General features: G+C 53.0%; 9 protein-coding genes across 9 annotated transcripts; 6 read left to right on the forward strand and 3 right to left on the reverse strand.

The window, feature by feature from the left end:
- Positions 1 to 1,543: 1,543 nt before the first annotated feature.
- Positions 1,544 to 4,018, reverse strand: BJX67DRAFT_381957 (putative C6 transcription factor; the record flags this gene model as incomplete). The annotated part of the gene is made up of 4 exons (XM_071033118.1): positions 1,544 to 2,624; positions 2,690 to 3,372; positions 3,457 to 3,568; positions 3,627 to 4,018. The coding sequence occupies 4 exons, from the start codon at positions 4,016 to 4,018 to the stop codon at positions 1,544 to 1,546; spliced, it is 2,268 nt and encodes a 755-aa protein (XP_070885415.1).
- A 2,556-nt stretch (positions 4,019 to 6,574) lies between these two features.
- Positions 6,575 to 8,079, forward strand: BJX67DRAFT_355791 (NmrA-like family protein). Its single transcript, XM_071029331.1, has 2 exons — positions 6,575 to 7,813; positions 7,874 to 8,079. The coding sequence occupies exon 1, from the start codon at positions 6,738 to 6,740 to the stop codon at positions 7,689 to 7,691; it is 954 nt and encodes a 317-aa protein (XP_070885416.1). The 5' UTR covers positions 6,575 to 6,737; the 3' UTR covers positions 7,692 to 7,813; positions 7,874 to 8,079.
- Positions 8,080 to 8,199: 120 nt separating this feature from the next.
- On the forward strand, positions 8,200 to 9,796 carry BJX67DRAFT_139592 (Zn(II)2Cys6 transcription factor). The gene is made up of 3 exons (XM_071024634.1): positions 8,200 to 8,410; positions 8,479 to 8,953; positions 9,014 to 9,796. The coding sequence occupies exons 1-3, from the start codon at positions 8,268 to 8,270 to the stop codon at positions 9,578 to 9,580; spliced, it is 1,185 nt and encodes a 394-aa protein (XP_070885417.1). The 5' UTR covers positions 8,200 to 8,267; the 3' UTR covers positions 9,581 to 9,796.
- Position 9,797: 1 nt separating this feature from the next.
- BJX67DRAFT_139726 (transcription factor domain-containing protein) lies at positions 9,798 to 12,564 on the forward strand. The gene is made up of 5 exons (XM_071024636.1): positions 9,798 to 9,941; positions 10,026 to 10,154; positions 10,208 to 10,871; positions 10,916 to 11,431; positions 11,479 to 12,564. Exons 1-5 carry the CDS (start codon positions 9,871 to 9,873, stop codon positions 12,289 to 12,291), a joined length of 2,193 nt encoding a protein of 730 aa, XP_070885418.1. The 5' UTR covers positions 9,798 to 9,870; the 3' UTR covers positions 12,292 to 12,564.
- BJX67DRAFT_139612 (putative MFS transporter) lies at positions 12,369 to 14,255 on the reverse strand. Its single transcript, XM_071024635.1, has 6 exons — positions 13,738 to 14,255; positions 13,621 to 13,681; positions 13,319 to 13,563; positions 12,860 to 13,253; positions 12,623 to 12,754; positions 12,369 to 12,552 (listed from the first exon to the last, which is right to left on the reverse strand). The coding sequence occupies exons 1-6, from the start codon at positions 14,227 to 14,229 to the stop codon at positions 12,446 to 12,448; spliced, it is 1,431 nt and encodes a 476-aa protein (XP_070885419.1). The 5' UTR covers positions 14,230 to 14,255; the 3' UTR covers positions 12,369 to 12,445.
- An 8-nt stretch (positions 14,256 to 14,263) lies between these two features.
- On the reverse strand, positions 14,264 to 16,818 carry BJX67DRAFT_355812 (glycoside hydrolase family 72 protein). The gene is made up of 2 exons (XM_071029332.1): positions 16,177 to 16,818; positions 14,264 to 16,130 (listed from the first exon to the last, which is right to left on the reverse strand). Exons 1-2 carry the CDS (start codon positions 16,258 to 16,260, stop codon positions 14,586 to 14,588), a joined length of 1,629 nt encoding a protein of 542 aa, XP_070885420.1. The 5' UTR covers positions 16,261 to 16,818; the 3' UTR covers positions 14,264 to 14,585.
- Positions 16,819 to 17,893: 1,075 nt separating this feature from the next.
- Positions 17,894 to 20,688, forward strand: BJX67DRAFT_139881 (hydrogen/calcium exchanger domain-containing protein). Its single transcript, XM_071024638.1, has 13 exons — positions 17,894 to 17,941; positions 18,107 to 18,160; positions 18,219 to 18,605; positions 18,814 to 18,877; positions 18,924 to 18,971; positions 19,020 to 19,061; positions 19,109 to 19,356; positions 19,405 to 19,437; positions 19,486 to 19,784; positions 19,834 to 20,053; positions 20,108 to 20,121; positions 20,168 to 20,221; positions 20,268 to 20,688. The coding sequence occupies exons 2-13, from the start codon at positions 18,157 to 18,159 to the stop codon at positions 20,358 to 20,360; spliced, it is 1,506 nt and encodes a 501-aa protein (XP_070885421.1). The 5' UTR covers positions 17,894 to 17,941; positions 18,107 to 18,156; the 3' UTR covers positions 20,361 to 20,688.
- On the forward strand, positions 20,521 to 21,648 carry BJX67DRAFT_140150 (uncharacterized protein). Its single transcript, XM_071024641.1, has 2 exons — positions 20,521 to 20,699; positions 20,819 to 21,648. Exon 2 carries the CDS (start codon positions 21,016 to 21,018, stop codon positions 21,535 to 21,537), a length of 522 nt encoding a protein of 173 aa, XP_070885422.1. The 5' UTR covers positions 20,521 to 20,699; positions 20,819 to 21,015; the 3' UTR covers positions 21,538 to 21,648.
- Positions 21,649 to 24,480: 2,832 nt separating this feature from the next.
- On the forward strand, positions 24,481 to 27,696 carry BJX67DRAFT_140167 (putative C6 transcription factor). The gene has a single exon (XM_071024642.1). It carries the CDS (start codon positions 24,719 to 24,721, stop codon positions 27,617 to 27,619), a length of 2,901 nt encoding a protein of 966 aa, XP_070885423.1. The 5' UTR covers positions 24,481 to 24,718; the 3' UTR covers positions 27,620 to 27,696.

Genomic DNA, 27,696 nt, shown 5'->3' on the forward strand with positions numbered 1-27,696 from the left:
GAATCCAGAGAGCCCATAATTGGGGTGGAACTTAGTTTTTCTTTCCAGTCTCTAGAGAAAGATCCGGAACTGTGAATTCACATAACGTTCACCGCGAGTCACCCCCGAGTTGGAGGCATGCCGTTCAACAATGTAGTGCGAGTTTCGACAACTTTACACCATACTCAGGCGGTGGGAAAGGAACAAAATTGTGTCCATTGGGGGAAAAGATCCAACCTGGGGCGCTGAACCATATCCTTTACTACAAATCTTCAAGCAACAACCAATCCTCTCACCACAAGAGCATCGCCCCCCAATCAAGGGCTTCTGACAATACTGATAACTTGATGGATAGGGGAGGGCCTACCCCGGAGTACGGAATAATGCAAATCCAGCTGGAGAATCAGACTACTGTTAGCCACCTTTGCCTGCCGGAAAATACCTACCGACACATATCTACTCGGAGTGTTCGGTTGGGGGGTTGACCTGCCGTTTCCAGAACTGAGATCCAGAAGCCCATGGATTCCTGGTAACTTGAGAGGCCAAGGCTTAAGGGAAGACTCAGCACTGTCCTGGTTGTTCCCCGTTCAGCGGTCTACCTCGACAGCGTGCCTATGTGCTTTTTCTGATTTTCCTCCCGCCGCAGGGCCCAGTAGATGGGTCTGTTGGCTGCTGGATGTCTCATGCATCTGGATCGGGTATCGCGACTCTCAATGCTTGGAATACACGATTATCACGCCATTCAGGCCACCATACGCCCCAGCAGTATATAGTCGAATGGCCAATATCGTCCGCGCAGGGTAGAACAGCTGCGACGGACACTTTTGGCTTCGGACGAGGTTTCGACTTGCACACCTCGAGAAGAGGGTTTACGGCGGATGCCAAAGGTATGGGGCCGCCTCCGTATTGGAACAACAAGGTCTGCTCGCGGTGAGACTGAAACCAGTGAAGCCTAGGTGTCCACTTTCCACTGTCAGCGTAGAGATGTGGAATTCAAAGAACAGTTAGGGGAGTCTCCGGAAGTCAGGGCCCGCGAATTAACAGTGAACCTTGTTAGTCGCTTTCGACCCACTTTTAGTTCATGTTGAGTTGGGACGGTGCAACTGCCTTTAATTTGGAGAACCGAACCGTCAATTGGCTTTGCTTTTCGGACGATTAGGATGAGCAGGACATGCATGACTTGTCCAGTACCGAGGAACTTGTTTCATGCGTATATGAAGTCGGCTCATGAGATTTTGTCAACCACGACGCGAAGCAGCTATCGGGTGTGAAGCCCCGTGGCAGCCATACGCCAAGTCGCTATATAAGCCAAAGGCTGTCATTGAGAGGTAGAAGCGGACGGGTGTAGCAACTGGAACTTCTAGGAACCTGCAGCGTCATTGAGAACACTGCGTGCTAACCATCAGGCAAATTGATACGGGGGTGGGCGGATGGTGATCGACAAGTTTGACGGGAATTGAACTCCACAAGGCTTTATCCGTGTGCGTGACCTTGGTGGCATAAAGAGAGTTACATGGGTTTCGGCACAAATCAGCAGAGGGAGAACCCTGGGGTCTTCATAGTGTCAGCTTTGAGCCCGGTAGTTCACCGCTGCCCCGACTTCAGGGTTGGAGAGCAAATCCTGGCACACGGCCCAGGCTCGTTGTGCCAATGGGTCTTTCGGGGCCATACTGGCAAGCCAGTCAGCCGCCTTGGAAACATTTTCAATAGTCCGGCCATATTGAGTAGTGCTTGGTTTCTGCTTGATAATTAGATTTATCAAGAGGACAGCGATGGCTTGCATGATATAGTGCACTATGTTCCACCAAGGCGAGAGCTGGTGAACCCAAGCGAGGTTGGGAGTGCTCGGTAGCAGCTCTAACATCTGACATGCAAGTTCGATGCACGTTGCAGCCACTGTAGGGCAGAATGCTCCTACCCGGCTTTCAGATGGGACCTGCTGAAGGAGGCGACTAAGGCAAGGCTGGCTAATAAGTATCTTGGTGCTGTAAAAAGCAAAGGCAAGGCTAAGTCTTTCCCTTTCGCAGGATGATACCCCTTGCGTAAAATGAAGCTCGGCCGGAAGCTTGGAGAGCCAGGCATCGGCCCTTCTGTTCAGCGAAGAGATAACCATTTCAATGGAACGCCATGACTTTCGTCCAGCTCCTGGGGCATATAATGCGTCGATGGACCGTCGCATAATCAATCCCAGCTCGACAAAGTAAAGAAAATAAAGTGAGATGTTTGGTCTAAGGATTTTGGCAGCCGCGGATGCCACTCGGTCACTAGGATTCCTGGGTTTCGGCGAACAGCGGCCGGGAGACTCGGAAAATAGTGTGCTTCCTACCGATTGTGCAGAAGACCGAGAGACCAGATTTTCCATGAAAAACGCCCGAGCCGCGTGATCCTCAATCAGTTGCTCCACCTCGCCTTGTGAAAACTCCTCTTCGATAAACGGCACCGGAAGAGGAGTGGTACAAGAATCCTCAGTGTTACTAGGGAGACGGCCGGTCATCACACAGAGCATCACATGTAGAATGTATAAAGACCACCAGACTCTATAACGAGTCTCCCTGGAGTTGAATAGTACGATGTTGCTCTCATTTCGTAGATTCAATCCCATGGTAACAGCTGACTGTATCGACATTCCGGAAAGTCTCCAAGACCTTAATTTAAATCAGCTTTCTGCGGCTGCTGGTATGGCGCAGGGAAACATGAGACGGCAACATACCTATTCGCCTGACCCACCATTACAAGGTAAAAGGCGCATAAACCTTCCAGCTGGACTTGCTGAAGGTTTGGGTGATCCAACAAAGCAACATCACCCATGCTGAGCTTCCAGGCTCGGGAAAAGTATATAATGTGGTCATCTGCGTTTGGCTCGGTTCTCTGCGATAAATCATGGGCATATTTTGCAGCAATGGCAAATATCATATTGAGAACTGCGAGCCACCGCTTTCCTGGTCGGGTAGAAGAGGCTGAATAGAAGGACCTGTATTGGCCCTGAAAAATGACCTTGCCGATAATTGGGAAGTAAGGGTGTACAGTTTGGAAGTAAATATCGGCTAGCCTGTCAGCAATCGCTGGGGCCGGGCGCTGGAACAATTCAACATCGTCGATGACATCTACTTCCACGTCATCGAGGAAGTAATTCGACGTAGTTACAGCGCTGCGATCAAGGTTCTTCCCCAAAGGACCGTGATGAAACTGATGCAAGATCTTTTTCAGCCTACAAATCCAAGCAATCTCCGAATGTTCGCCGACAAATCCCATAGCTTGTATCTTCTCATCACGGTTGAAGTCTTCATTAGTAAAGTCGATGGAGCCTATCGGAGAACCCGGATCGGTGTTGAAGGGAGGAGAAGGCAATACCGGGGGAAGATGGTTTGATCGTTGGTCATTGTCGGGTTGCTGCTATGAGAATATTGTTGAGTATGAACTCGAAACCGATACGGAAATGGGGCGTATTGGGCTCAACGTCGAAGGGATTGCGCTTACATCGCTTAAAAACTGTTCAGCATATTGCGCAGATAACGAGTCCAAATTTGGGTATATATTTTGCAACAGAGTTTCGAACGTCCGAACTCGGGCCGACAAGTCACTAAGTCGCCTAGTTCGCGTGGTCAAATCTATGACTATCCCAGTATAAATCTCATTAACTCACGGACCTGGTCAACTTCTCTCGTTTTCGGTCGCCGTATGAGCATTGTATCCCTGATTCCTGGCATCGGTGGCACGTTGGACGCTGTCCAGTGCATTTCACTTTTTGGTCCCTACAGTTCTCGCATGCCCGACTGACTCGGCCCCGATTCGATACCGCATTTGAGTTCACTGACCGGGGTATTGCGACCTTGCTATTCAACGAGTGCTCTTGGAGAGCGACGACCGGAGCATTCACAGTGGTTTCAGGATGGCTGGGTACCGTCTCGGACGGTGCTTGGAGCGGGAAAGAAGGCTGACGGAACGTCGGCGCGGCCCAGCCGTAGAGAGGTTCGGTCTCCGTGGGTTCGGACGAAGAGGTGAAGGATGTGAAGGGGAAAGGGTAATTCCGCTCGCTCATGATCGAGGACGAACCTGGAAAGAGAAAGATGCTGCCGACACCCTTTCGTCCAACTCCGACTCTGAGCAATGAAGAAGTGTCAATGACTTCGTCGATGTTGCCCGCCGGAAGTTTCGGGCATGAAGAAGGGACACACGGTCCGGTTTTGTGACTGACCAGGGAATTCTGTACTGTGGTAGGTTGGGAGCAGATGCCGGCCTCCAGAGCACTGTCAAGGTTGCCCCAAATTGGGAGAGCTTGGATGCTTGGCCAATCGGAGCGACTGATGTCCCCCCAAAGCACGGGAGCACCCATGGTCCATGAAGAATGCAAATCATCACCAGCTTCCTTTTTCCACTCAGAAATCTCTGTCATAATTTTGAGTTTGCGCCTTTGTTGGAGGCTCGAGTGTGAGCAGCCAAACTGACGTAACGTTCTCGAATCACTGTGGCGCGTTGGGGTGTTACCCAGAGGTGGTTGTCCGGAAATCTTGATCATGAGGCCGCTTCTCGATCCTCACGCTCGATTCAAATCGCCCCGTAATGTAGCGATCCACGGGATACGTTTCATCGAACTACACCCTTTGCTGGAATTCCATGGACCGCCATTCTTGCACCAAGAGGTGCAAAAACGAAAGGGACAAGACGTCGGTGTCGCTCTGGCAACATTGGTCGAACGACCCTTCCGCTTGCTCGAGCTGTGCTTCAGGCTTTGAATCCACCATTAGTCGACATATGTTTCGCCAGGGGGTGTGATGGGAGACAGCATAATAGATAGGCACATCTCACCGCGCGGCAACCTGAACCCGTAAAGCTTCCCCCGATTCCCTGCTGCCCCCCGCCCCGAATGCAGATTAAACCAATCTTGTTAGATGGTTTTAGGAGGTGCTGTATGCGTCACAGAACTGTGTCATCTTTGCTGTCTTCCGACGTTTGACACCATCCGGATGGCGAGTAAGGCAATTATTGCGGCCCCTTTGCTCTGCCGATCTGGATGTATCTCCGACGCGGAGGAGTGTCATGAAGGTTGTCGGCGGACACCCTGTTTGATATCAGGACGAATGATATTAGTATAGCGCCTGATGTTGAAGATGATTCGCATCGCGCGGCCTAGCGACCGTAGCTTGAACAATGTCCGTGATGGCGGACGTTCCCGCGACAATAATGCCAGGAGACACACCAAATTTGAGTTCCAGTGAACTTTCCAGTATGCGGCAGCGATGAGTGTGCCCCCGACCCGCAAGTCCTTCCATCGACGGGCAGCATGTATGGGTATTCCATCATATTTCGAGGTTCTTCAAAACGTCTGACTCGCTTCGAAGTTCTGTCCCCGTCTAGCCTGCGGATGGCAACAATGGCAGTATTCCCAGCTTCTGGCTGTTTAGGAGATAGGGCCGACCCAACATGGTGGATAGGACAAGCTCAGCTGCAGGGTTTTTTGGGGGGAGCGCGGTCAGTTCGCTAGGCGTCGATAACTAGAAGTGCTGGGGGTTTACCAATTCCAATTCACATCAAAAGCCAGGGCCATAATGCTTTGACTCGTGACCCTGCCCCATTGATAGTGCGGTTGGTGGTGCATATTGACTGGAGGTAGCGAAGAAAAAAATGTCATGCCATGATGACGGCAACGGAGCGACGCTGTCTTCGACCACAAGTGCGGCAGCAATTGGCATGGAAAAAGGTTCCGGAGACTGGCGGCGAAGGTCCGAGGTTGCGAGTATGGGAATCGCGTGCCATTCGGAGTTGGGGAACATTACTCGCGCTCGTTTGAAGAAATCAAAACAAGGCTAAATCCCTTACGGACAGCTTAACAGCAACATCCTCTGAACTGCCCTTAAGTCGGTTGACTCGGGTGGGCGTCTCGAGAATCATCTCCCTTCCCCTGGAACAATACCCATCCTCATCTCCAACCACGAAGACAGCTCAGACCATCCGGACCATTCATATCGGACGATAGCCCGACGGTAAATAGTATACCCATTCACTTCTCCCTAAACACACGGGGAAACCTCTTGATGAAGCCATCCAGTATACATTTTGGCCAATAAACGGCCCAAGGCTCCAAACTTCACAGACACGACCTGAACATTGTTGTGGCATGTGTATGCTAGGAGCACACCACAAGTCTTCTATCTATCCTTTATCCTAGTATCGTACTTGGGATATGCTTTTGTACCCGTGAGGCCAGTCAATGCAACTAGAAGCGCGGCAACCGCCACGGTTTTGATGCCCAAACTTATTGTTGTGCTCCAACGTCGACATACATCATAGCATCGTGCAACACCTGTGAATATATAGCTACCTAGACGGAATGGATAGCAACCGGAAATTTTTCTAGCGAATCCTTCGGAATACCGAAACGTCCTTCTGCTTGGGATGCCTTTGCTCAATCATCCCTGCACACCCCAACCCCCGATGGGAGGCCTGGCGAGGGAGCCAAGTTTCGGAGCAGCCCACTCGGGGGGCCGTTTGAGTCACACATGATTTGTAATTATACTTAATCATAACCTGTAACTCGTTGGTAGAGAGAGTGTGCTGATTTATTGGGGTTTCGAATCATTTCCAATGCTTTCTAATGAGAATGGTTCAAACCCTCATTTTGATATACAGGAGGGCAAAGCAAAGTATAAGATGCCGAGTACTGCTTTCGGCCTCGACCCATCTCATCGTACCACTCTATTAGAGAAATTGTTTGCGGTCCCATATACGGAGTACCTTCTTCCCGAATTTACTTCATTATCATGTCTCCCACTATCCTCATTGTCGGTGCCACCGGCAACACTGGCCGAGGCGTTGTTTCAACCCTGCCTAAGTTGCTAGCAACAAGCAACGCCGTCTCCAATCATCGGGTTATTGCTCTGACGCGTTCTTTGAACGGTAAAGTCGCTCAACAGCTTGCCAGAATACCCGGCGTCGAGGTAGTTGAGCAGAACTGGGTGGAAATCACCGCGGACTGGCTCCGCGAGCATGAGGTAGAGAGAGCATTCATCGCACCACACAACAAACCGAACCAATTCGCCGAAGAATCGGCGTTCCACCTTACCGCGCTCCAAGCCGGTGTCAAGTACGTTGTGCGGATCTCGACGGCTGCCCGGAATGTCCGCCCAGATTGTGCCACCTACTATGCACGCTCGCATTGGGCGATCGAGGCTCTCTTGAGCGCGCCGGAGTTCAGCAACTTGCAATGGACTTCGCTTCAGCCCAACGCTTTTGGGAGCTTTTACCTCTACGGTGCTACCGAATTCATTAAACAGTACCGCAAGACTGGAAAACAGGATGTACTTCGGCTGATGGCGGCGAAGGACGCCCCTGTTGGCATTATTGACCCTGATGAAATTGGAGTCTTTGCAGCTCACCTCCTGGCCCAAGACGATGTATCTGTTCATAACAAGGCTAAGTATATTCTGAACGGTCCCGAGGACGTTACTGGGGACCAGATCGTGAAAATGGTTGAGCAGTATATCGGTGTGCAGGTCGAGCGTGTCAGCTACAAAGACATGTCGCCCCTCGATTCATACATCGAGTCCGAGTACTTGGGAAATGATCAACCGAAGAATATTGTCTGGTCGATCAAACGTGCCCTAGAGCCGATGTGGGAGGGAAAGTCCACTGCTTCTACGACAAGCAAGGAGGTGCTAGAGATCGCCGCACCGAAGCGGACACCTGCTCAAATATTGCAGGCCCTACTTGAGTAGGAAATGGCACATTTGTCGAGGAACGATTCAGTGGGATCAGCAGCTTCTCTTCCATGGACGTGTGGAAAACGATTATCTAGAGGTGGTTAAACATATATCACCGCGAAGATTGTGTTCCTTTTCTACTGCATGTCAGCTCGGGAAATGGGTACTATATCGGAATCTGAATTTTCTTGTCTTACCTTTGAGCTCTGGTGCAACTATAATTGTCCTAAAATGCGAGACATCTCATTGTACCTGGTAGACATTAAGTGGCTTGTTAGCTTATGCCCTTTGTGGAGGCGAACTATCGCATCGGACATCCAGCACACCAACTCTCGAGGATAATAAATACATGGATATTAGGTTATACAGACATAATCTGCTATTATACTCCCTCATCTTGCACAAATATCGCTTTGAAAAAGTCGGGAAGAGAATGGTCCAGGAATCCACTTGTAGAATATCTTACTAAGCTACCTTTTGGTGAGCCGGAGCATCCCACCATCCCACCCAGTGGACCTTTAGCTGTGATTCTCCAAATACAGACTCCTCCACCAGATCCACGGACAATAGCTAGCTTAACAACGTAACAGGATGACAACAAAGGCATTCGTATGTCGTTTCCAGGCCTGTAGCGCAAGCTACCAGCGGAGGGAACATCTGCGTCGCCATGAGGCCCAACATTCTCGGCGTCAGCCGCTCCGATGTTCAGTCTGTGATCGAGAATTTGGTCGAAGGTGAGAAGGTATTCGTTCTTACCCATATTTCAACTCCATACACAATGTCCTTAATGCTGACGTCCTAGTGACACACTCCGGCGGCACATGCAAAAGACGCATGGGGTGAGCCAACCCGCACCGCGCCCAAAATATGCATGTACACACTGTCGGAATTCCAAGTCGCGGTGCGAAGGAGGGCCACCATGCAGCGCATGTCTGCGCCGCGGGATTTGCTGTTCCCTTGAACCCCGGGCTACAGAACAGCAGGGCGGGCCTCCCCATTACTTGACAGGCAGTCTGCCAACGCCATTGCACGATGATCTGGCACAGCGCAAGGCAGGTCGCTCTGAAAAGCAAAGACATTACCTCGATTTATACTTTCGGCTCTTTCACCCCTACTGGCCGTTTCTGCATCGAGCATCCTTCAATGACTGCCGGGAGACGCCTTTACTCATTCAGTCGATGGTTGTTATTGGCCTGTGGGTGAGCGAGGAACCGAACGCACGGGCGGCAGCCATTGACCTTCATAATGTCCTGAGCTCGGCTATACACCAACAAAAAGTATGATAGCGGGAACCTTCACGTTTTATGGGTTTACTCTACTGACATCAAAGCCTGTAGGATGCATGGGACGCTTCTACCTTAGTGGACCCAGACAGCACCTGTCCCTGGCCTATCTCGATGTACCAGGCTATTCTGCTTCACATAATTTTTGCTTTACTATATAAAGGTAATGGGACACTTGGTCTGGACCTGAAGCCTTCTCTTGCTCCCGCGGAAGCCGATCTCCTCGGCAGGCTTGTCGCGAGCTGTAAGAAGCTGGGCATGCTATACTACCCCAACATGCTTACCCGATATTGCCGAGATAGTCCTGCTGTATACATTTGGGTAAGCATTGAGGAAATTAAGCGATTTGGCCTCGCTCTTTTCAAAGTTTCTAGAGCGTTCAACAGGCCTGCCAAACAAGGCGTCGAAGAGTTTGACATCACGGCAAGAGCAGGCGAGAGGCTTCTCGTGCGTGATCTAAAATTTCCATTGCCGATGAACACTCCTCTGTGGAACACAGCAAGCAGAGCAGACTATGCATCTGCTATCACAGAGGATGCGTTTCGTCACAGCGTAGATGAACATCTGGAAGAGGAATGGGTCTCAAGGTCGGCGATAGCCCTGGGGCTGCTCGAGAGCTAACAACTCTTTGGGCAGAATGGGGTATAGCGGGTCGTTACTACAGATTTGGACAGAAGCATGTATCAGCAACTGCATGGATTATACTCAAGATAGGAAAGCATCCAGCCCTGCCAGTGGACCATTCCGATCTGATTGACGCTAAACCTAATACATGGCTCTCTCTCGGCGAAATGGCAGGACGCCGAAACCAACGCCACCATCCGCAGTAACACATCACCGAGCTTCATAACGAACCAGCCGTATCGTCGCAATTGCACCTTTCTCCGACCTTGTGATACATGGCATGATTAATGAATCGCAGGAGACATAGCAGAACTTCGGACTCGCCGGGTGAGGTGTTGAAGCGAAGGAAGATCGTTGCGTACGTCTGCCAATTTTCCCTCACGGCAAAGACGTAATTTTGCATTAAATCATGATGGTGTGCAGGTTGGCTAATCCGTCTCAGATGCGAACGATGCCACTCTCATAAAATCAAGTGCTCTGGTGGCCAGCCCTGCACGAAATGTCGGGCCGTCGGTTGTGCTGATGACTGTCGATATCCTGCACGGGACCGCCAAGTCAAGGTCAGCGAAAGGCAAGATCAAGACAAATCCATTACGGTGTCGACTTAAACTAACTGAGGTACAGCTACTTAGAGCAAGTCCTAGCCGAGAATCGACGTTTGAAAGAGCAATCGAACTCCTCGGCCAACACCCCCGAAGCAAGCCAAGGTGACGGGAGCACCGACCCCGATCGGTCAGAAGGAGCACCCGAAGAGGAAAGCACAAGCATTAGGAATCCATTGATCGGGGATCGGGCGTGGTTTCATGCTTATGATCCTGCGGCGCCGCCAATTTTTATCGGCGAGGCGGCATGCACCGCGTTCGCTACTCGCTTTCGTCAGTTCCTGACGGGGAGTAGTGCGACGGCCCACATCCGTCGGACGCAGTACGTGAAGGAAGAGGTAATTGCGGAAGCCAATGCAGGTGAGATTCAGTGGCCAAGCCTTCAGCAGGCACGGTTGCTGGTCAAGATTGCTCTCCGACAGATTAGTTCTATCTACCATGTTCTCTTGCGGAAGTCCACGTTGGAGAAGTTGGAGGAGACATACAGAACCGGTGATTTCGAGTCTACCGTAAACCAGTGCAAGTTCTTTGCTCTGTTTGCGTTTGGAGAAGCTTATTCCATGCGGAGTGAGCCATCTTCCGGGTCCAGGGTCCCGGGCACGTCGTATTTCTCCCGCTCCTTGAGTCTGGTACAGGTGCTCCCAGAGAGAACTAGCATCACGCATCTAGAAACACTATTGCTGCTGGTATGTTTTTACCACCTGCAGAAGGCAACTTGCTAATGGCGTAGTCTCTCTTCTCTTATTACTTGAACAGACGACACTCAGCATACGTTTTGATCGGAAGTGCCATACGGCTGGGCTTATGCATAGGGCTGAACCACAATATTCCCGAGTCGCAGCTCATCGATCCAGTCGAGCGCCAGCATCGAGTGCGTATCTGGTGGACTATTTACATCTTTGATCGCATGTGGTCGTCGAAGATGGGCCTGCCGTCGCAGATTTCGGACGACGACATCCACCTCGATCTGCCGTCGAGCATTTCGCCTACACACCTGTATGAGGAGCAATTCTCGGACGCGGAGTACCTGCGGGCCAATATCAAACTCGCTCGCATCGTGGGTGACACGACGGCCCAAGTGTACAGCCGGCGCAAGTACAACGAAACATTTCTACAGCGGGTACAGAAACTACTGAAGGCGCTGAAGGGCTGGGTGGACACCCTGCCCGAGCATCTGCGGCTAAACGTTGATGAACCAGAGATGAGCCAGAAACATTTCACGTCGCTCCATCTTGCATTCAATCAGGTACTTCCTTTTAAGTTTCCTCTACCATCTGTAAGCTAACCCAACAGTGCGTCATCCTTGCAACACGCCCAACCCTCCTCCACCTCCTCAAACTCAACGATGATCACGCTCGCGATTCGAACACAGGCGCAAACTCAACCTCAAGAGAAAACATCTCACAGCCTGTCCTAACTCTGGGAGAGGCCTGCATTCATGCCGCCCGCCATTCCCACTCCATTATTCTCACCAAGTGGATCAACGGATGGATTCCCGTCTTCGGCTACTTTCACGCGCACTACCTCTTCTCATCCTCACTCGTCCTGGCTATGTCCACTTTCGTTCCAATCGGCAGTCCCGCAGACCTAGGAGCCTTCGAAACAGGCCTCGAGGTGCTATCATCTATGAGCGAAAATGGCAACCTGGCTGCCTCCGAATTCTACCACAACCTCAAACAAGTCAAGCACTGCCTCGATCGGTATCGCACCGAGCGACAGCCTGACGGCCCTCAAACAAGGGCCCCCCCAGCTGCTGCCACGACTGGAATAGGCGGTACCGCGTTACCGCTCTCCTCTGCACCCATGGCTCCTCCATCAACCACTTCAGCCGGGAGAGTAGCATCGGGTTCAGTCACAGGGCCCGTGCCAGACTTCATGAGCACGGGATACAACCAGCTAGGCGCCGTTACAGGGCACCACCAAGGACAAGAAGACCCCCTCGCCACGCACGACCTCGCAGGCGGCTTCACGACCGAAATGGCCTTCATGGAGCCGACGATGCAGGACTTTCTCGCGCAATCAGATCTAGATCTGGGACTGTTGCACCCCGTCGAGGCATTTATGAACGATGCAGAGAACTTATATTCCGGTCATGAATTTTCATAATCTTCGCCCCTCATTAACATCATCATGTAACATATAGATCTATGTCTGTCTATCTCTATGTATGTGTCACTCTATAGGTATGGGTATCATCAACTCAACAACAAAGACCTAAATCAGGATCGGGACCAAGACTATGCAGTCATAGTCGCGCAAATCACTTCCTCTGAAGAGGAAACCTCTGCTCCACCCGGTTCTGCATATCAATCCCCCACCGGGCAATAATCACAACCAGCACAGCCCCAATAAGCGTCATAACCGCACCTTGAAATCAAAGTCAGCTCAATCATCCGCACAGGTGGTGGAAGAAAGGAGGGATGAGGAGGGAACCCACAAATCGTAAAAGTCCACCCAACCCCAATCGCATCAATCAGGGGTACAACCAGCGCACTTGCGCCAGCAGAGAAGGTATACTGGATGATATACTTCCCGCCGATGACTTCGCTCCGCTGAGCAGGGAGTGCCTCTACAAAATCCACTTCTTAGCACATACTGTACAGTGTACCCTTTCTCGGCGGAAGACAAAAGGAAAAAAGAACAAAAAACAAAGAAAGAAAGGGGGTATACAAACCAGCAGCATAGGTATTCAACCCATTAAAACTCCCCATCAGGCCTACGCCGCCAACAAACCCCGCAATAATGGGGACAACCATGCCCCCGACCTCCTCCTGCAACGTCCACGCATACACCAGCGTCGCCCCCGGCAAAACGAGGAAAAGCATGAAGAGCCCGCTATTCAGCCGATCCTGCGGTAACCGGAACCCGCGGCGCAGGATGTACTTGCGGACTGTGGCGTCTGATAGCCGGCCGCCGAGGATACTTCCCACCAGGAAGCCGGCTCCTGGGGCGAGGTAGAAGAGGCCGCTGACGAGGGCGGAGGAAAGGTTGAAGCGCGGGTTGAAGATTGTGCGGGAGGAGGAGAGGAGGGCGTAGAGGAATGTTGAGAGGAGGCCGCAGGTTATGAACTTTTCCATTCCTCATCCCGTTAGTATCTCTGTTTTATCTATACAGCTTGGAGGCGGGCGCGTACGGAGAGGAGGATGTTCGGGTACAACCAGAGTCCGAAGATCCGCGTTGGATTGAAGACTTGGAGGATGTAGAGTGGGGTGATGTCCTTCTTGGCCTTCTCTTTGCCGATCTCGCTCTCGACTTCTGCTTGTACCTCGGGGACGAAGAGGATGGAGAGGACGAGGCCGAGTCCGGCCATAGAGGTTTGGAGCCAGTAGATATTGCGCCAGCTGGAGAATGTGACGATGACGCCGCCGATGCAGGGACCTACACCCATTAGCTATACAACTTCTGATAAATTAAAGACGGACGGGGTAAGGATACCGATTGCAGGCCCCGTCACAGTCCCAAGCATAAAGAACCCAACAGCCGTCCCTCTCACGACCTACAGTTAGCCCGTCAACGTCGGCCACAAATAATACCGGAAGAATAGAGACACACTGGCTCAAAAATATCTGCCAAAACGGTCTGCCCGGAAACCATAAAGCTCGTCCCTGTCAAACCCCCCATCACCCGAAACGCCGTAAACATGGCCATATTCTGCGCTGCCCCCGTGCCCACGGAACAAGCAGCAAGCACACCCACGGCGGTATTGTAGCTGACCCTCCTCCCCAGCAACACAGTGAGCGGGCCCCATATCAGACTCGAGAACCCCATCGCCAGTAACACGCCGGCATTGGTGATATTCAGGATCTCTGGCGTCGTGTGGAATTCAGAGGCGATCTCAGGTGTCGCGGGGAGTAGTGAGGTGCTTGAGAATGTCACGGCGAGCGTCATCCAGCTGACGACGAAGAGGATGATTGCTTTGCGCCAAAGTGGCAGGGAGTAGCCTGGTGATGCTGGAGTCGAGGGAGTTTTTTGGAGACCATACGGGGGATTGCTTGGAGTGTTGCTCCCCGTTTCAGGGACGCCTCTTTCTGGGTCTGGGTCCATGCCAGGGATTGTCGAGGAAAGAATTGGAATTGAAGAACGAAGAAAGAGAATGATTCATGCTGAACTAGTTAATTTATAAATCATGTTGGGCATGATCGCAGTGATGGCGGATTCTTTTCCGTCTTCGGCGAGCTGTCGCATCGCCGAAGCAAGCGTTGCGAAAATATTTTCGACCGACGACCCGCACAGGTCGGTGCAACAGACCGAACCTTCATCCAAGCTTCTCAAGAGGCCAGAGATTGAAAGCGAGTGGAACAAAATTGACAGATTATGTACTATGTACTACAGGTCACAACTCAATACAAGAAACACCGACGTGACATAAACAAACCACACCCCCCAGTGCCCGCTCCGGTCTACAACAGAAGCATACCTGCTCCCGCAAACAAGCTGGTCATAAAGTAGGCACCGATCTGCCACTTGCCAACATACACAGCCATCGGGGTGGCCGCCACACCAGCAGCTCCGTCCGAGGTATCAGACGAGCCAGATCCAGAGTCGGAATCGGGGTCGCCCCCAACGCCACCTTCGGGGGTTGAGACGTTGCCAGTACCATCATCACCAGCCTGGTCCAGCAAAGAGCCGCAGCCGTCCTTCTCGGAAGCGTCAACAACCTCACCACGACCATCAAAGTCACAGGCTGTGGCGTCGTTGTCCTGACCCTTGTAGTACTGGGTCATGACGAACGAAAGCTGCTGCTTGGCCGTGCAGACGCTGTACGCTCCGTACTGGCCGGCGGACGCATCGGCCTTTTGTCCAGCGCAGTACTTGCCGTCCTCAAGCCCGCAAATGTAGTCAAAGATTGAGCCGTACTTTTCCTCATCAACCGAATCCTTCACCTTGCAGGTCAAACTGCTCTCCATGCAGGAGCAGAGCTGTGCATTCGGCGAAGGAGGAAGCTTCTCGTTGGCTTCCCAAGCCTTGTTGACCTTGGGGCAAGTTGGGATAGCAGTGTTCTCGGGGGTGTAGGAGTTGCTGTTGACGCCGGTGGCCGTAACCTTCTGCATCTGCGAAGAAAGGTACGAGAAATCATCCTGAGTCTTAACTTCACCGTCGTCCACACTAACCAGACCATAGTCGTTCACCTCCTGGAAGTACATGTAGACGATACCACCGCTCCACACGTCATTCATCTGGGGCCCAAACAAGACAGGGACATCGGTGAATTTGCGGGGACGAGGATTGATACAGCCATACTCAGAGAAGAAGGCGGGAACGGGGAAGTCGCTGAACTCCTCAGTGCGCGCCTTGTATCCAGAGGTCTCGAAGCTCGAATCACCACACCACTCATAGATATTGTAACCGAACATGTCAATCCTGCTCTCCTCGTCACCGCAAACCAGGTAGTCCTTCATATCCTCACGAAGGTCAGCGTTGTCATCAGTGGCGTATCCAACTACGAGAGATTCGCGGTAGTTCTTCTTCTTAATGTAGGCCTTCATATCACGCACGGCAGCCTTGACAAAGGCGATCGAGTTGGTGTTTGTGTTGTTGTTGGCGACCTCGTTGCCGGCGAAGAAACCAATTACATTGGAGTACTTGGCGAAAGCGTCCACGACACTGGTGTAGCGGTTGTACAGATCAACGTTCCACTGTGGATCGGCACGGTTGATCGATTCAGCGGGGGACGATAGATCGGTGATCAGGTAGATGCCAGCATCTGCCAACAGCCCCATGCAGCGGTCATGATTCGCGCTCGGGTCCACAGCGTAGGTTCGAATGACGTTGGTGCGCAGCTGCTTCAGATACGGGATATCACGTTCGCAGTCGGAGTCGTCGGCCAACGGGTCGGTGTAATGCTCGTTGGACTTAGCGGTGCCGTTTGAGGCATACTCCTGCTGATACGCAACACCCCGGATGAAGAATTCGGTGCCATTGTTGGAGTAGAAGAATTTATTACCCTACAAACCGTTAGAATGGCCAGTGTGGTGCGACTGTGCCTTGTACCTTGGTAGCAATGACGGGCAAGTCGGCCGCCAGGGCGCGGCCTGCGAGGAGGGATACGCCAGCGAGGGCGAGGGAGAATTTCATGTTGGATTAGAAACGACCAACAGCCAACAATGAGTGTCGAGAAAAGAAGATCGGGTAATCAGTGGTTGATCACGAAGATCGTTAATGACGATAACTTCTCCCAAAAGAAGGTGGGGATGGGAAGTCAATATGCTCTTCAAATGTCAACGAACGACTGACGGCAGACACACTTCGCCGCCTGATGAAGAGGAAGAAGCGATGGATGGACACGAGGCAGTGAAAAGGCAGGAGCGAAGAGGAGGAAGAAAGATGAAATCAGAGGAAAGGAGGCCAAGCGGAACCTTGAAAGACAGCGGGACTGGATGGCAGGCGCCGGATGGGAAGGGAACTGTAATACGGGGTCTTACACGGGCTCACAACTTCAATTGAACTTGAAGTCATCTTTGGCTCAAGTCCCCAGGTCTAGGAGGGTCTGGTCCCTAAAATATTAGGTATCATGGAGGAAATGCTCATGACTTTTGGTTCTGGAACTTGGTCACCGCAAATCTGAGTGTTTCTTCTGGATATCTTTATGAAGCTTGGTCGCCGACAAGCTGGGAACAATGCAGAGAAGGGAGGATGTCAGCTCAGAATATCTGAAACATGATCCAGATCTCAAGCACTGATTGGTGAAATGGCGACGCCCCTGTTATCAATTACCGTAAATACGGTAACCAGGCATCCAATACAGGTATCTTACAAGCGCCCAGGACTTGGATTGGTCTTGTTTCTCTGCCAATAATTGCTTGTTGATCTTGAACTGGACCGCGGAAGCGGATCAACAGCAGACTGTTCAAGGCCTGGGGATATGAAATTGTCCCTCGAAAGCAGATTATCGATGGGCTGGGCAGTGGCACTGGGCAGATATTGCACCGAATAGGAAATGGTTTGAATGTGTGGGTTCAAGTTGTCACCAGGTCCAGATGCTCTCCCATCCCTGCACTGTACTTCCAGAGGATCGCCAGGGCCACAACATTTGTTCCTGAATCAGGACGGGCCACTTGACCGAATTTTTCAATAATTCTTCTGGCTCACCTCTCTCACAACACCAGCCCAATTCATGCCATCTTTTCAGATCCCCTGAGCCCCTGTGTCTTTGATGACAACGCGCATTGCAACGTATTGTGGGACTGCATAGCCACACTCCAGAGCCAATAAGGAGACCCCAGCTGGCGGTTGTTCAAAGACCAGGGGCTCCAAGGACCAGTCAAAGAGAGGAGTTTCCGATCCCTGCTGACAGGGAGAGAGACAGTCTTTCATGCTTGATCCTTTGTGCCACCACCGCCAAGAACGGAAAAAGCTTTGCCATGGAAGTCTTGGCCGTGATCGGATTTCTTTGCACAGAGCCGATCAGCAAAACAACCATGGATTCCAACTTTTTGAAATCAAGCGGGATTCTGATGGAAGCCAGGCTTCTGCTTACCGCAGACTCTTCAAGGCTTGACCGCTCTTTTTCTCTCGACTCTCACATTCCTTGGATCGTTTCTTCTTCGAATTTGCTCGCTCCTTTGGAAGGAGAGAACGTGTCCCACAATCGTGGACCATCTCCCCCTTAGCCCCTTTACCGACTCCGCAAGCCCAAACTCGCAACCAGCCTCACAGCTTTCCTTCTCAGTACTCCAGGCTGCAATATAACTTGGAGCTAAGTGCTTTGAGCCACAGATATCCATCTCAGGTGCCTCCAGCCACGGGTCACGTCAGAGTAAGTCACATCTCAGCTCTTCATTCGCCGATTGCAGGGGTATTGCGTCCGAAAATGCTGTGCTGGTGGCGCGGCGACGCCAACTTTGTGGCTCAGGCCTCACCGTGCCACCCAACTTTGGATACATATTCCACAGCCTTGCTCTTGGTCCTGACATCTATACAGGGACATCAATTACATATTTTCAAGTCGAAGAAACATACTACTCTGGCAATATGCGTGAGGCGCTCTTCTCTGAATGGGTCCTGCCTACCCCTCTCCTAACTGAACGTGGCAGATATTTACAAAAGTCAAGCGCGGAGGTCGGCATGGTATGACAATGAGGGTGAACCAACGATCCATAATCCCTTCAAGAAGTTTCGAAGGAGCCCACGACGAACTAGTTCCATTCAGCTTGAGAGCCGGTTAACCCCGTCCCAAACTGCTAGTGCGGTGCGCCCTTCGGAAGAAGTACAACGCAACAGAGTGATGAGAGAGGGCCTAGAAGGTCCAGTTCATGCAGATACTTTCCCCGCTCGCCCCACGACAACCGATACGGCCCGGCCTGAGAGTTCTTTGGAGAAAGTCGTGCCCGAACCATCAACGTCTAGCAGTGAACCGATTAATGTCTCGAATCGTGACGACCCCAGTGGCGATTCAAATGGCAAGCCTCGGAAGAGAAAAGGTATATTAGGAATAGGGAACCGATCAGAGGGTGACGATTCAGAAAACCTAGCTGCGGAAGAAGAATCAGAGCATAAACAACAGTTCACCGCCGTGGGACAATTCAAGGCAACCGTCCTGAACTCATGGATCAATATCCTTCTTGTCGCTGCACCGGCCGGAAGTATGTTGCAATCCTTCCGTAAGATGCTGGGCGCTAACGGTCTTAGTTGCGCTGCACTACGCCCATGTTGACCCTGTCGCAATATTTGTTGTCAACTTTATTGCCATTATGTATGTATCAGAGACACACTGGTTGGATCGAATCTAACAATCATAGCCCACTGGCAGCCATGTTGAGCTACGCGACGGAGGAAATCGCACTGCGGTACGTACATCAACTAAATCAACGTGACCTGGTGCTGACAGGGTGCAGGACAGGAGAGACAATCGGCGGGTTGCTGAATGCAACTTTTGGGTAAGACGGTCCTATCGCGCTGTGTCGACTCGCGCTGATGGTTATAGAAATGCTGTTGAATTGATCGTTGCTATTATTGCCTTGGTTGATGATGAGGTGCTCATTGTGCAGACGTCTCTGATTGGAAGTATGCTTTCCAACCTTCTCCTGGTGCTGGGCATGTGCTTCCTGTTCGGTGGCGTCAACCGGCTCGAGCAACATTTCAACCCGGTCGTAGCACAGACGGCGGCCAGTCTTCTTTCGCTGGCAGTCGGAAGCTTGATCATACCCACAGCCTTCCACGCCTGGTCAGACGGTAAGCGAAGCGTTCTGAAAGCATCGGATCAACTGCTAATGGGTGTAGGGGATAAAACTAAGGTTGCACCACTCTCGCGAGGTGAGCCCCTGCTGTCATGATTATAGAGTAATTTCTGACTTTGAACAGGCACTAGCGTGATTTTGTTGGTTGTCTACGGGTGCTACCTCTTTTTCCAGCTCAAGTCGCACACGGAGATCTACAACGCACCAAGCCAAAAATCCGAGAAGAGACGCCAGAAAGTGACAGAAGGCGATGCCAGCCGAGGCATCGCACAGATCGGCCATATGTCGGCGGCCATGGTGGGCTCGAATCCGGGAGCGATGCAAGAGCCCGAGGAGCAGGAAGTGCCGCAGCTGAGTATATGGGTTGCTGTTCTAACATTGGGCATCTCTACGGCCTTTGTTGCACTGTGCGCGGAGTTCATGGTACAGCCCCCCGACGAGTGCTGTTGAAGGTTGTAACTAATTGGCACAGGTTGACTCGATTGACGCTCTAACGGAGCGTGGAGGCATCTCGAAAACGTTTGTCGGTCTGATTCTGCTCCCGATTGTCGGCAACGCGGCGGAGCACGCCACTGCGGTAACAGTCGCAATAAAGGACAAGATGGACCTGGCCATTGGTGTTGCAGTGGGCTCAAGTATGCAGATTGCACTGCTCGTTCTTCCACTCATTGTCGTGATTGGTTGGATTATGGGTAGGTCTCTCATGATAACAACACAGATGCGGAGGCCGAGCTAACAAAACGCAGGCAAGGATGATATGGTAGGCTTTTTGCCAGCAAACGAGATTACGCCACTAATTATGATAGACACTATTCTTCGATGCCTTCCAGGTGATCCTGCTCTTTGTATCCGTGCTTTTGGTAAGCTGCATGCCCCCTCTTGCCGTGACTCAGTTAACCTTGGAAGGTGAACTATCTCATCGGCGACGGAAAATCGCACTGGCTCGAGGGTGTCCTGTTGATGATGATGTACTTGATTATAGCCCTTGCTGCTTGGTAGGTTCTCCTTTCCCGGGAAAGACGCAATTGCTAATCTTTGTAGGTTTTACGGGTGAGCGGTATCGGTCGTTATATTCCCAGCTTTCTTGATTCTATGTTTGTTGTGTCAGAATGAGACATCTATATATTTTAATACTACTCGATTTACAATTGCCCCATCTATCCTGTTGCTTGGGGCTCACTGCCTCGGGCTCCAAGCAAGACTACCACCACCACCTCGGGAGCACCTTCAGGCACAGAATGAATAGCCGACAGCAGTGGACGAAGAATCCATCCGTAGCCGCTTCACCCCCACAAACTTCAGAGCCAATTTCCAGCCGTCGGGCCTGGAAAACGACTGGTTAGTTCTCCGCAAGTTCTCCGACGGCATTACCCCCGAGCGGAGCTCTTCCCCGAGGACGCGATGAGCGTGAGCGTGAGCACTGAGCAGCAGGCAGGGCTAATCGGGTAAATATTCAGGACCCGGACGGAGGGAATGCCGTATCTCTTCTTGCTCTTCATTGTGAAGCAGGAGTTGGGCCTCTTCAACAACTGCGCCGCCTGTCGGTACTGGGCTCCACAAATCAAATTCCGAGCTGGGGTTGGGGAAAGTCAAATGGATCCATCTCCATCGCATTGACCAACTTCGCTGTCCTCGGCTGGCAATTCTTGGCTTGATGCAACCCCAACCCAACCCAACCCAGCCTGGAATTTACCGGCTCAGAAATGGCGAAGGGGATGCCCGTTTGAGGATCCAGGCTCGCAGGCTGCGACGCTGCGACGGCTGCGCCAGCGAGCTGAGTTCTCGGTTGTTGTGTCATGGCATCACGGATCACGAGACGGTCTGGGTCAGACCCTCCGATGGTGACTGCCATTCTTCGAGCTTCAGCGCTGCTCGATCGGAATGCTTGGTGGCATGGTATTCACTCCGAATTTCCAATGAGACCGGCGTGGATTTGATGTCTACTTCCTATGCAGAGATTCTTCGCTCGGTGCGAAGGCCGACGCGATGTCCTTATTGGAGCCTGCTCGAAGACCTTGTTGAAACGAATCCCAGTCACGCTGGGATCATCACCCCTCCACATCACAGGAACCCCAGTCAGTATCTTCGGACCCCGGATCTGCCCTCAGATCCCCTTAATACAAGCGAATTCACGTGCACAACCCTCCCACCAACGAACCTCGAGCCTCATGCTTGACCTCTATCTCTATCTCTGACAGACTCTTTCCGATACAAAAAACTCTAAGCACGTTCACGTCCGCCTTAATTGGGCAAACCCATGCACTCGCACCTGCAGATTCATTTCGCCTGCCGCTTTGACGCCAGGAAGATATTTCGGGGTGTGGTGAGGGGGATCGAGTTCCGAGGGCTACTGATCCGTCCTCGGCTCGGACGGGAAGGATCCATGCCATGACATGCCATGCGGTCACACAAACACAGGCGCAGGTGCAGGTGCAGCTTGGTGGGCGAGAAAGGACATTCTCGTGGCAGGACCGGCAGGACCGAGACGAGGAAGGTCGTCTGCGCGTCCCCGGATTTTGAACTGGATGGGATGGGTCTTTCTCCCCGGGTAGAGACGGCGCAACCTCGGATATCCTCACCCCTGCAAAGCTCGATTACGTCCGGTCGGCTGATTGAGGTTGAAGTGACTTGAAGGAGGGAGCTTTGTTTCAAAATCACAGCCAAACAGAAGAGAGAGAAAAATAAATCAAGTAATCTTTCAGAATCCCTGCCAAGCAACCTCAGCCTGAGACCGCTCGCATCCTTTACCGGAATCACATTCTCGCTTCGGCTTGGAGGGAGCGAGTCTGGGGTCTGGACTGGACAGATCGGGCGGGAATATCAGTCAGTCCCAGGCGGCAGGCACTGGCACCTGCGCCTGCACCCACACTCGTCAGTCACCCTGCTCCCTCGTGCGGTGCGACTGGTGCATTTCCCGAGCCGGCCAGGATGAAAAGGGAACGCGATCTCTTAATACGGGGATGTTATGCAGTGAGCCATTGCATTGATTCGTCGGCTGAAAGGGGAGCGATGATGGGCTCGCCTTCGCGCCAGGCGGTTCTGCGTCTTGCCGAACCGACGACTTCGTTGCACTGCTGTATCACCACGCTCTTCATTCGCTGAGACGGCGGTGAGATTTACTCGTTTTGTTTGTGAGAGTGGAATTGTTAAATTGCTCTCTTGATGAGAATTCGGACATTCTCCGGGAAACCCCGACCAGCCGAGCCATCCTCGTACCAACGGTTGACGGGATAAAAGCTGGGTCGGGGAGACTGTTCATGGTGCCCAGTCGTGGTTCTAGAAACGAATGAGGGCCAGGAAGCGAGAATACTCCTCCTATCAGAATCGAGCCATTAATTCCAGGGTGCAGGGACAGAGGCTGTGCGGGGTCACGCCGGTCTTGTGCCTCGGGACCGGCTAAATGCGCGGGGAACGCCCGTCGCCCGGCAATAATTGAGAGCAGCGAGCCCAATTCCGATGGCACTGTCGGTCACGGTCGGCTTGTGGGTTTTGCGTGTTGTGACATGCCTCGCTGCGACGCTTCGTCTGTGAGGAGAATTCCAGGATTGTTGGATTGTTGGACTTCCCTCCCGCTTCAGGGGTCATCGTGCTTTCTGTTTTCGCTTTGACCAGCTTTTAAATCATGCCTGCCCTGTTGTGACAGGAAACTCACGGTCGGGGCAAACTGTTGAGGGCAATGCCGTGTCGATCGGGAACCAATCCCTGTCCAACCAGCCATCCAAATCCAGGCCAGCCAACCTCCTCGTATTCTTGGTTCACGAAAAGGAGTTTTGGAGGATCTGGGATCTTCCTTCCCCCCGCGTTTGTCTTGAAGACAAGAAGAATAATTGTCAATGGTGCCAGTCTCCTGGGTGGGGGGGGGAGCGAAGAACGGAGAGCGGGATTTGCATCGGGTTGAGATGATCGGGAGACTGCATCTGCTCGGGGAGACTAGGATGACGGCTCTCCTGGCTCTCCAGGCGAAGAAATCAAGGAACTCAGAGGAATGTCATCATGGATAAATGGGCCGCCTTGTCAAGTGACGTTCCACACGGCTGCTGGGAGCCGGCATCTTCGGTCCGCCTCGGAGGTTGTTTCACTTTGTGCAGAGAGAGAATGGGAGGAGAGGCTCCTCTGCAGTCTCAGGCAGAGGCGGGAAACGGCCTCGTCGGAATGGAAATGGCGACAGCTTATGGGAAAGCTGACGGGCATCGGAAGAGAACAGCACAAGAATTGAATCATGATTTCTCTTTTTTTTTTTTTTTCCCTCCTCTTCAGTCACATTCTCGGCACTCGGAAAGTGGACTCCAGTCACTCCACAGCATTCACGCTCCGGCCGCTCGGTCTGGCTTTCTTGTCTCGTCCAGTCAGTGGCCGCACTAACGCCAGTTCTCCATCCCATCTCCATCTCCATCTCCAGACTCTTCGCGCTGTCGGGCCTCTCCGCAATTGCGGATGCCTCGTCCTCGTCTTGTGCTCGTCGCTAGCGATCCTGGGGACACACGAGATTATCCCATCGTCTCTTCTTCTTATTCTGTCAAACCCCCTGCTTCTCTTCCTCTTCTTTTCTTTTCCTCTCTTTTGCGTCCCCTTCCCCTTCCCCCTTCCGTGTTCCTCATCCTCTGCGAAGTCGGTCCGGTGCCCCGACTGCCTCGCCTCGACGTTTGACTCGCTTCCCCCACACTCCGCTCTCCCACCCGCCAGATCAGGTATTTCATCCCATTCTTAGCCCCGTCCGTTAGTCTCCCGATGATTATTTATTTTTATCCCGATTATTCTTCCTCCCCTTCCTTCATCTCGTCCGTCACTGCTTTCGCGCCTTTCCCAACAATTCTTGTCCTTGCCTGATTGTACGTACCCTTGTCTGTCCCTGTTCACCTTGCTCTTCCTCGCATCGTACACGGCACAGAAAAGGATGAGGAAGGAAAAAGCAAAAAGCACCACAACGGCCCCCATGATCCCCCTGCGTTCGCTCTCCTGACTGCCGTTGATGTTGTTGTACTGACCGTCAAAATCGCACAGCCTGTGGCGAGACATTCATAATCCCGAGGTCGTTCCACCCTCCTTCCCCCCCTTGGCCCCCGTCTCCCGTTCCGTCTCCCATTCTTCTGCCACCCTGTCCGTCGCACTCGGAATCCCGGGGAATATTTTACCGGAGAAATACGGCGGATACGAAAAGTACAGCTGCCTCGGAAAGAGAAGCGACAACCACACGCGTCGCGGCCGCTCGCTTCGGCGCTGCATTCTCCCGTCGCCTCGACTGTCTCACCTTTCGTTCAACTTCCCGAACCTCCTTGCGTTCCCCTCCCGACCCTTGTATCTACCCCCCTTGGGTGAGACGGGTCTCCCGTCTCCCGTGCTGAAAGACAGCCGACATCATGCGGTCCAGTATCGCCTGCGCGCGCTGCCGTCGAAGCAAGATCAAGTGCGTTAATGCCGGCATCGACACCACCTGTCGCGCCTGCGAGTCCTCCGATAGACACTGTGTTTACCCCAAGCCCGCGACGGGGATTGGCGGCACCGCCAAACGAGACATTGCTGCTCTAGCTGATGGGGAGGACCGCAATGGTGACTGGGATAGCCCCAAGCGACAACGCTCCCGCAAGACCGCCGGTCTCTCATCCTCCGCGGCCAGGGATCCTTCGAGGGCATCTCTCGAGGCGCTTGATTCGTCTCTTCTGACTGTTAAAGTGTGGGAGGCTGTCTTCGACCTGTTCCAATCGCACTTTGCGACCCTTCTTCCTTTCCTCCACCCCGCCTCCTTCATGGGCCAGATTAGGCAACTGTCCGGTAGCCAAAGCTCACCCGCGACGACCACCTCCACCAGTAATGCCTCGACCATCAATCCAACAACCCAAGAACCCGCCCGCACACAGATCCCAAGTCCACCTGTCCCCAAAGCGGAGCCAAACCCGCTGATCCCACTGGGTGTGCTCGCCCTCACAGCCCGCTTCCACCCCCAGCTCGTCGCCTACCACTCCCCTTCCTCTCCCGGAAGCCCTTCAAATCCTCTTGCTGCTTCAGAATACTATGCGACAGCGCTGCGCAGCCGGCTGGCCGGCGTCGATGGCGCCAGCCTCGCCGTACAAGACCTGACCCGCGTTCAGGCTTTGCTGATGCTTGCCTTGCATGAATGGGGCGTGTGTCGCGGGAAAAGCGCCTGGTTGTACGTAGGAATGGCTATTCGCTTATCGCAAGCCATGGGGCTCCCATTCGAGCTCGAGAATGACGTATATTCTCGGGACGCTCCTCGCTCACCTGCCCTAAAGACCGAAGCAGACATGTTTGGCGTGCGCCGTCCGACAGAGCCGAAGGAACAGACATCGGATGATGTGATCGCACAAGAGACCAAGCGCCGCACTTTCTGGGCGTGCTTCATTCTCGACCGCTGCCTCAGTAGCGGCAAGTATCGCCCGCGTATGATACGGGTCAAGGAGCTGGGCATCCAGCTCCCCAGTGATAATGCTTTTGCTTTTGGAGAGCGAGTACGCACCTCTCGCCTCAATGAACCGGCCGCCAGACGTCCACAAAGTTTCGGCTCGCAAGGCGTTCAGATTCCTAGTATCCGCCAAAGCATTGGTGGGTTCGGCGATGAAAAGTTGGTCCACAACGGCTCTGATGCTCGACCCTGGTCGCCTGTCTCGCGACGTAAGGACTCCGCCGAAGATGATATTGACCGGTGGGAAATCGGCGCCGAAGAGTCGGTTCTGAGTCGTGTCATTCGTGTCATCCGCGTATGGGGAAGTATCGCCAAGTGGTCCTGCGCTGGCGGCCGGAGAACTGAGCAGTTGCCCCCATGGCACCCAGACTCACGTTTCTTCCGACTGCGCTCGTTACTGGCTGAGTTCCGCGATGGGCTGTCTCGCAATCTACAATACTCTCCCCGCAACACTGATACTCATATCATGTACAAGAACACTCTTCCTCCTTATACCGTCATGCATGTGGTGTACTTTCTCTCGGTTATCATTCTTCACCGTGCCTATGTGCCTTTTCTTCCCGTGCGCTGTGCTGAGCCGATTGGGCCTCTTGATGAGCCTGTGGACAAGACCGGGATGCCCGAAGGGTTCTGGCGTGACAGCGCCCGCGAGCTCTTCTCTGCCGCGCGACACCTGATGGACCTGGTGGTGACATGTCAAGAACGAGGTGTACTTGTCGAGAACCCTCTGGTCGGATTTGCTATCTACAATGCCGCATTTGTCGGTATCTACGCTACACACTTCCCGCAGATGGATCTTGACGGAGCCCTAGCCCAAGCATTCAGGGGTGACCCACACTCGCAAAACCAGGCACAGTCTCGTAAGGTGCTGGAAATTCTGCGCGAGATGCGGCCGCGCCTCAAGATGGCAGCGGGCTGGTTCCGCACCCTAAATCGGCTGCATAGCTACTTCTCCAAAGTCAGGCGTGACTTCCGGCGCAACTCGCGGAAAGATATGCTGCCTCCAGACGCCATCGACCCGCATAGCGCGAATGGGATCCGTCCTGTGAGGGAAGGAGGCCCTGGTGGGGGCTTGGAGGAGTTCAAGTTACTAGAGAAGCTGTTCCTCGAGTTTGGCAGCATCGAGGACCAACTGCCTGACGGTCCATCTAACGAGGAAGATGGCGAGCGAGCGACTAATGTCAGCGATGCCGGAAGCAACCACGTCCGTAGTGACCCCGGCGACGTGAACGAGCCCCCCGTGGATGGAGCAGGCGGCCGACGTGAGTCCTGGGTGCCTGTCAATAGCCCTGGCCTACCGCTTCCTGGTCCAGATGGCGAACGGCGACCCAGTCTGCCACTCCCGCCCAGCCGGCCTCTGCAATCTCACTCCCCCTACTCGCTCCCCTCGATGCAGCATCACTCTGACGGCCAACTGTACAACAACGCTTCCCCAACCCTCCCTTCCTTGCCACCCGCAAGCGCCTATGGAGGGCTTCCGGTGACCTCGGCTTCAAACCCAGCGCCACGTCTCCAGCCGATCGGTTCTTGGGCACCCTCACGATCACCCGTCCCACCGCCGCCGTATACCCAGTCGCTGCCGCCTATCAGCGCGGCGGCTCCCGCCCACCTCCAGATGCTACCACTCCCAGGGTCCGTCGGCCATCCCGGCGCCTCGCCGCCAGTAACGGTGGATAGCATGGACATGTTCAACAGCCTATGGGCCACCAGCCTCGGCGGCGACGATGTTCTCGCGTTCCTAGATGGCACCGAGTACGCCCAAGCACCCGGGACAATGCCATCTGAGGTCGGTATCCCAGCCGGCTGGCTAAACACAGTCTGGACGGAGTTTACCCGGTGACGGGGAAAACGAAAATTCTGTTTTTCTTGTTTCTTCTTTTCGTGTTTTGCCTGTGTACTATTACAACCCTCTGTGAT

This window comes from Aspergillus lucknowensis, assembly GCF_044049455.1.
Source record: "Aspergillus lucknowensis strain CBS 449.75 chromosome Unknown BJX67scaffold_25, whole genome shotgun sequence".
NCBI lineage: Eukaryota > Fungi > Ascomycota > Eurotiomycetes > Eurotiales > Aspergillaceae > Aspergillus > Aspergillus lucknowensis.

Bases quoted from the DNA above. Each gene is read 5' to 3' on its own strand.
- BJX67DRAFT_355791 (XM_071029331.1), top strand. From the start codon at position 6,738: ATGTCTCCCACTATCCTCATTGTCGGTGCCACCGGCAACACTGGCCGA.
- BJX67DRAFT_139592 (XM_071024634.1), top strand. From the start codon at position 8,268: ATGACAACAAAGGCATTCGTATGTCGTTTCCAGGCCTGTAGCGCAAGC. The intron at 8,411-8,478 runs GTGAGAAGGTAT...CTGACGTCCTAG, and splicing joins GATCGAGAATTTGGTCGAAG to TGACACACTCCGGCGGCACA. The intron at 8,954-9,013 runs GTATGATAGCGG...CAAAGCCTGTAG, and splicing joins CGGCTATACACCAACAAAAA to GATGCATGGGACGCTTCTAC.
- BJX67DRAFT_139726 (XM_071024636.1), top strand. From the start codon at position 9,871: ATGAATCGCAGGAGACATAGCAGAACTTCGGACTCGCCGGGTGAGGTG. The intron at 10,872-10,915 runs GTATGTTTTTAC...CTAATGGCGTAG, and splicing joins TAGAAACACTATTGCTGCTG to TCTCTCTTCTCTTATTACTT. The intron at 11,432-11,478 runs GTACTTCCTTTT...CTAACCCAACAG, and splicing joins TCCATCTTGCATTCAATCAG to TGCGTCATCCTTGCAACACG.
- BJX67DRAFT_139612 (XM_071024635.1), bottom strand. From the start codon at position 14,229: ATGGACCCAGACCCAGAAAGAGGCGTCCCTGAAACGGGGAGCAACACT. The intron at 13,564-13,620 runs GTATCCTTACCC...TAATGGGTGTAG, and splicing joins TGTGACGGGGCCTGCAATCG to GTCCCTGCATCGGCGGCGTC. The intron at 12,755-12,859 runs GTTTGTATACCC...TGGATTTTGTAG, and splicing joins GTTGAATACCTATGCTGCTG to AGGCACTCCCTGCTCAGCGG.
- BJX67DRAFT_355812 (XM_071029332.1), bottom strand. From the start codon at position 16,260: ATGAAATTCTCCCTCGCCCTCGCTGGCGTATCCCTCCTCGCAGGCCGC. The intron at 16,131-16,176 runs GTACAAGGCACA...AACGGTTTGTAG, and splicing joins TGCCCGTCATTGCTACCAAG to GGTAATAAATTCTTCTACTC.
- BJX67DRAFT_139881 (XM_071024638.1), top strand. The intron at 19,438-19,485 runs GTGAGCCCCTGC...GACTTTGAACAG, and splicing joins GGTTGCACCACTCTCGCGAG to GCACTAGCGTGATTTTGTTG. The intron at 20,222-20,267 runs GTAAGCTGCATG...TAACCTTGGAAG, and splicing joins TCTTTGTATCCGTGCTTTTG to GTGAACTATCTCATCGGCGA.
- BJX67DRAFT_140150 (XM_071024641.1), top strand. From the start codon at position 21,016: ATGCAACCCCAACCCAACCCAACCCAGCCTGGAATTTACCGGCTCAGA.
- BJX67DRAFT_140167 (XM_071024642.1), top strand. From the start codon at position 24,719: ATGCGGTCCAGTATCGCCTGCGCGCGCTGCCGTCGAAGCAAGATCAAG.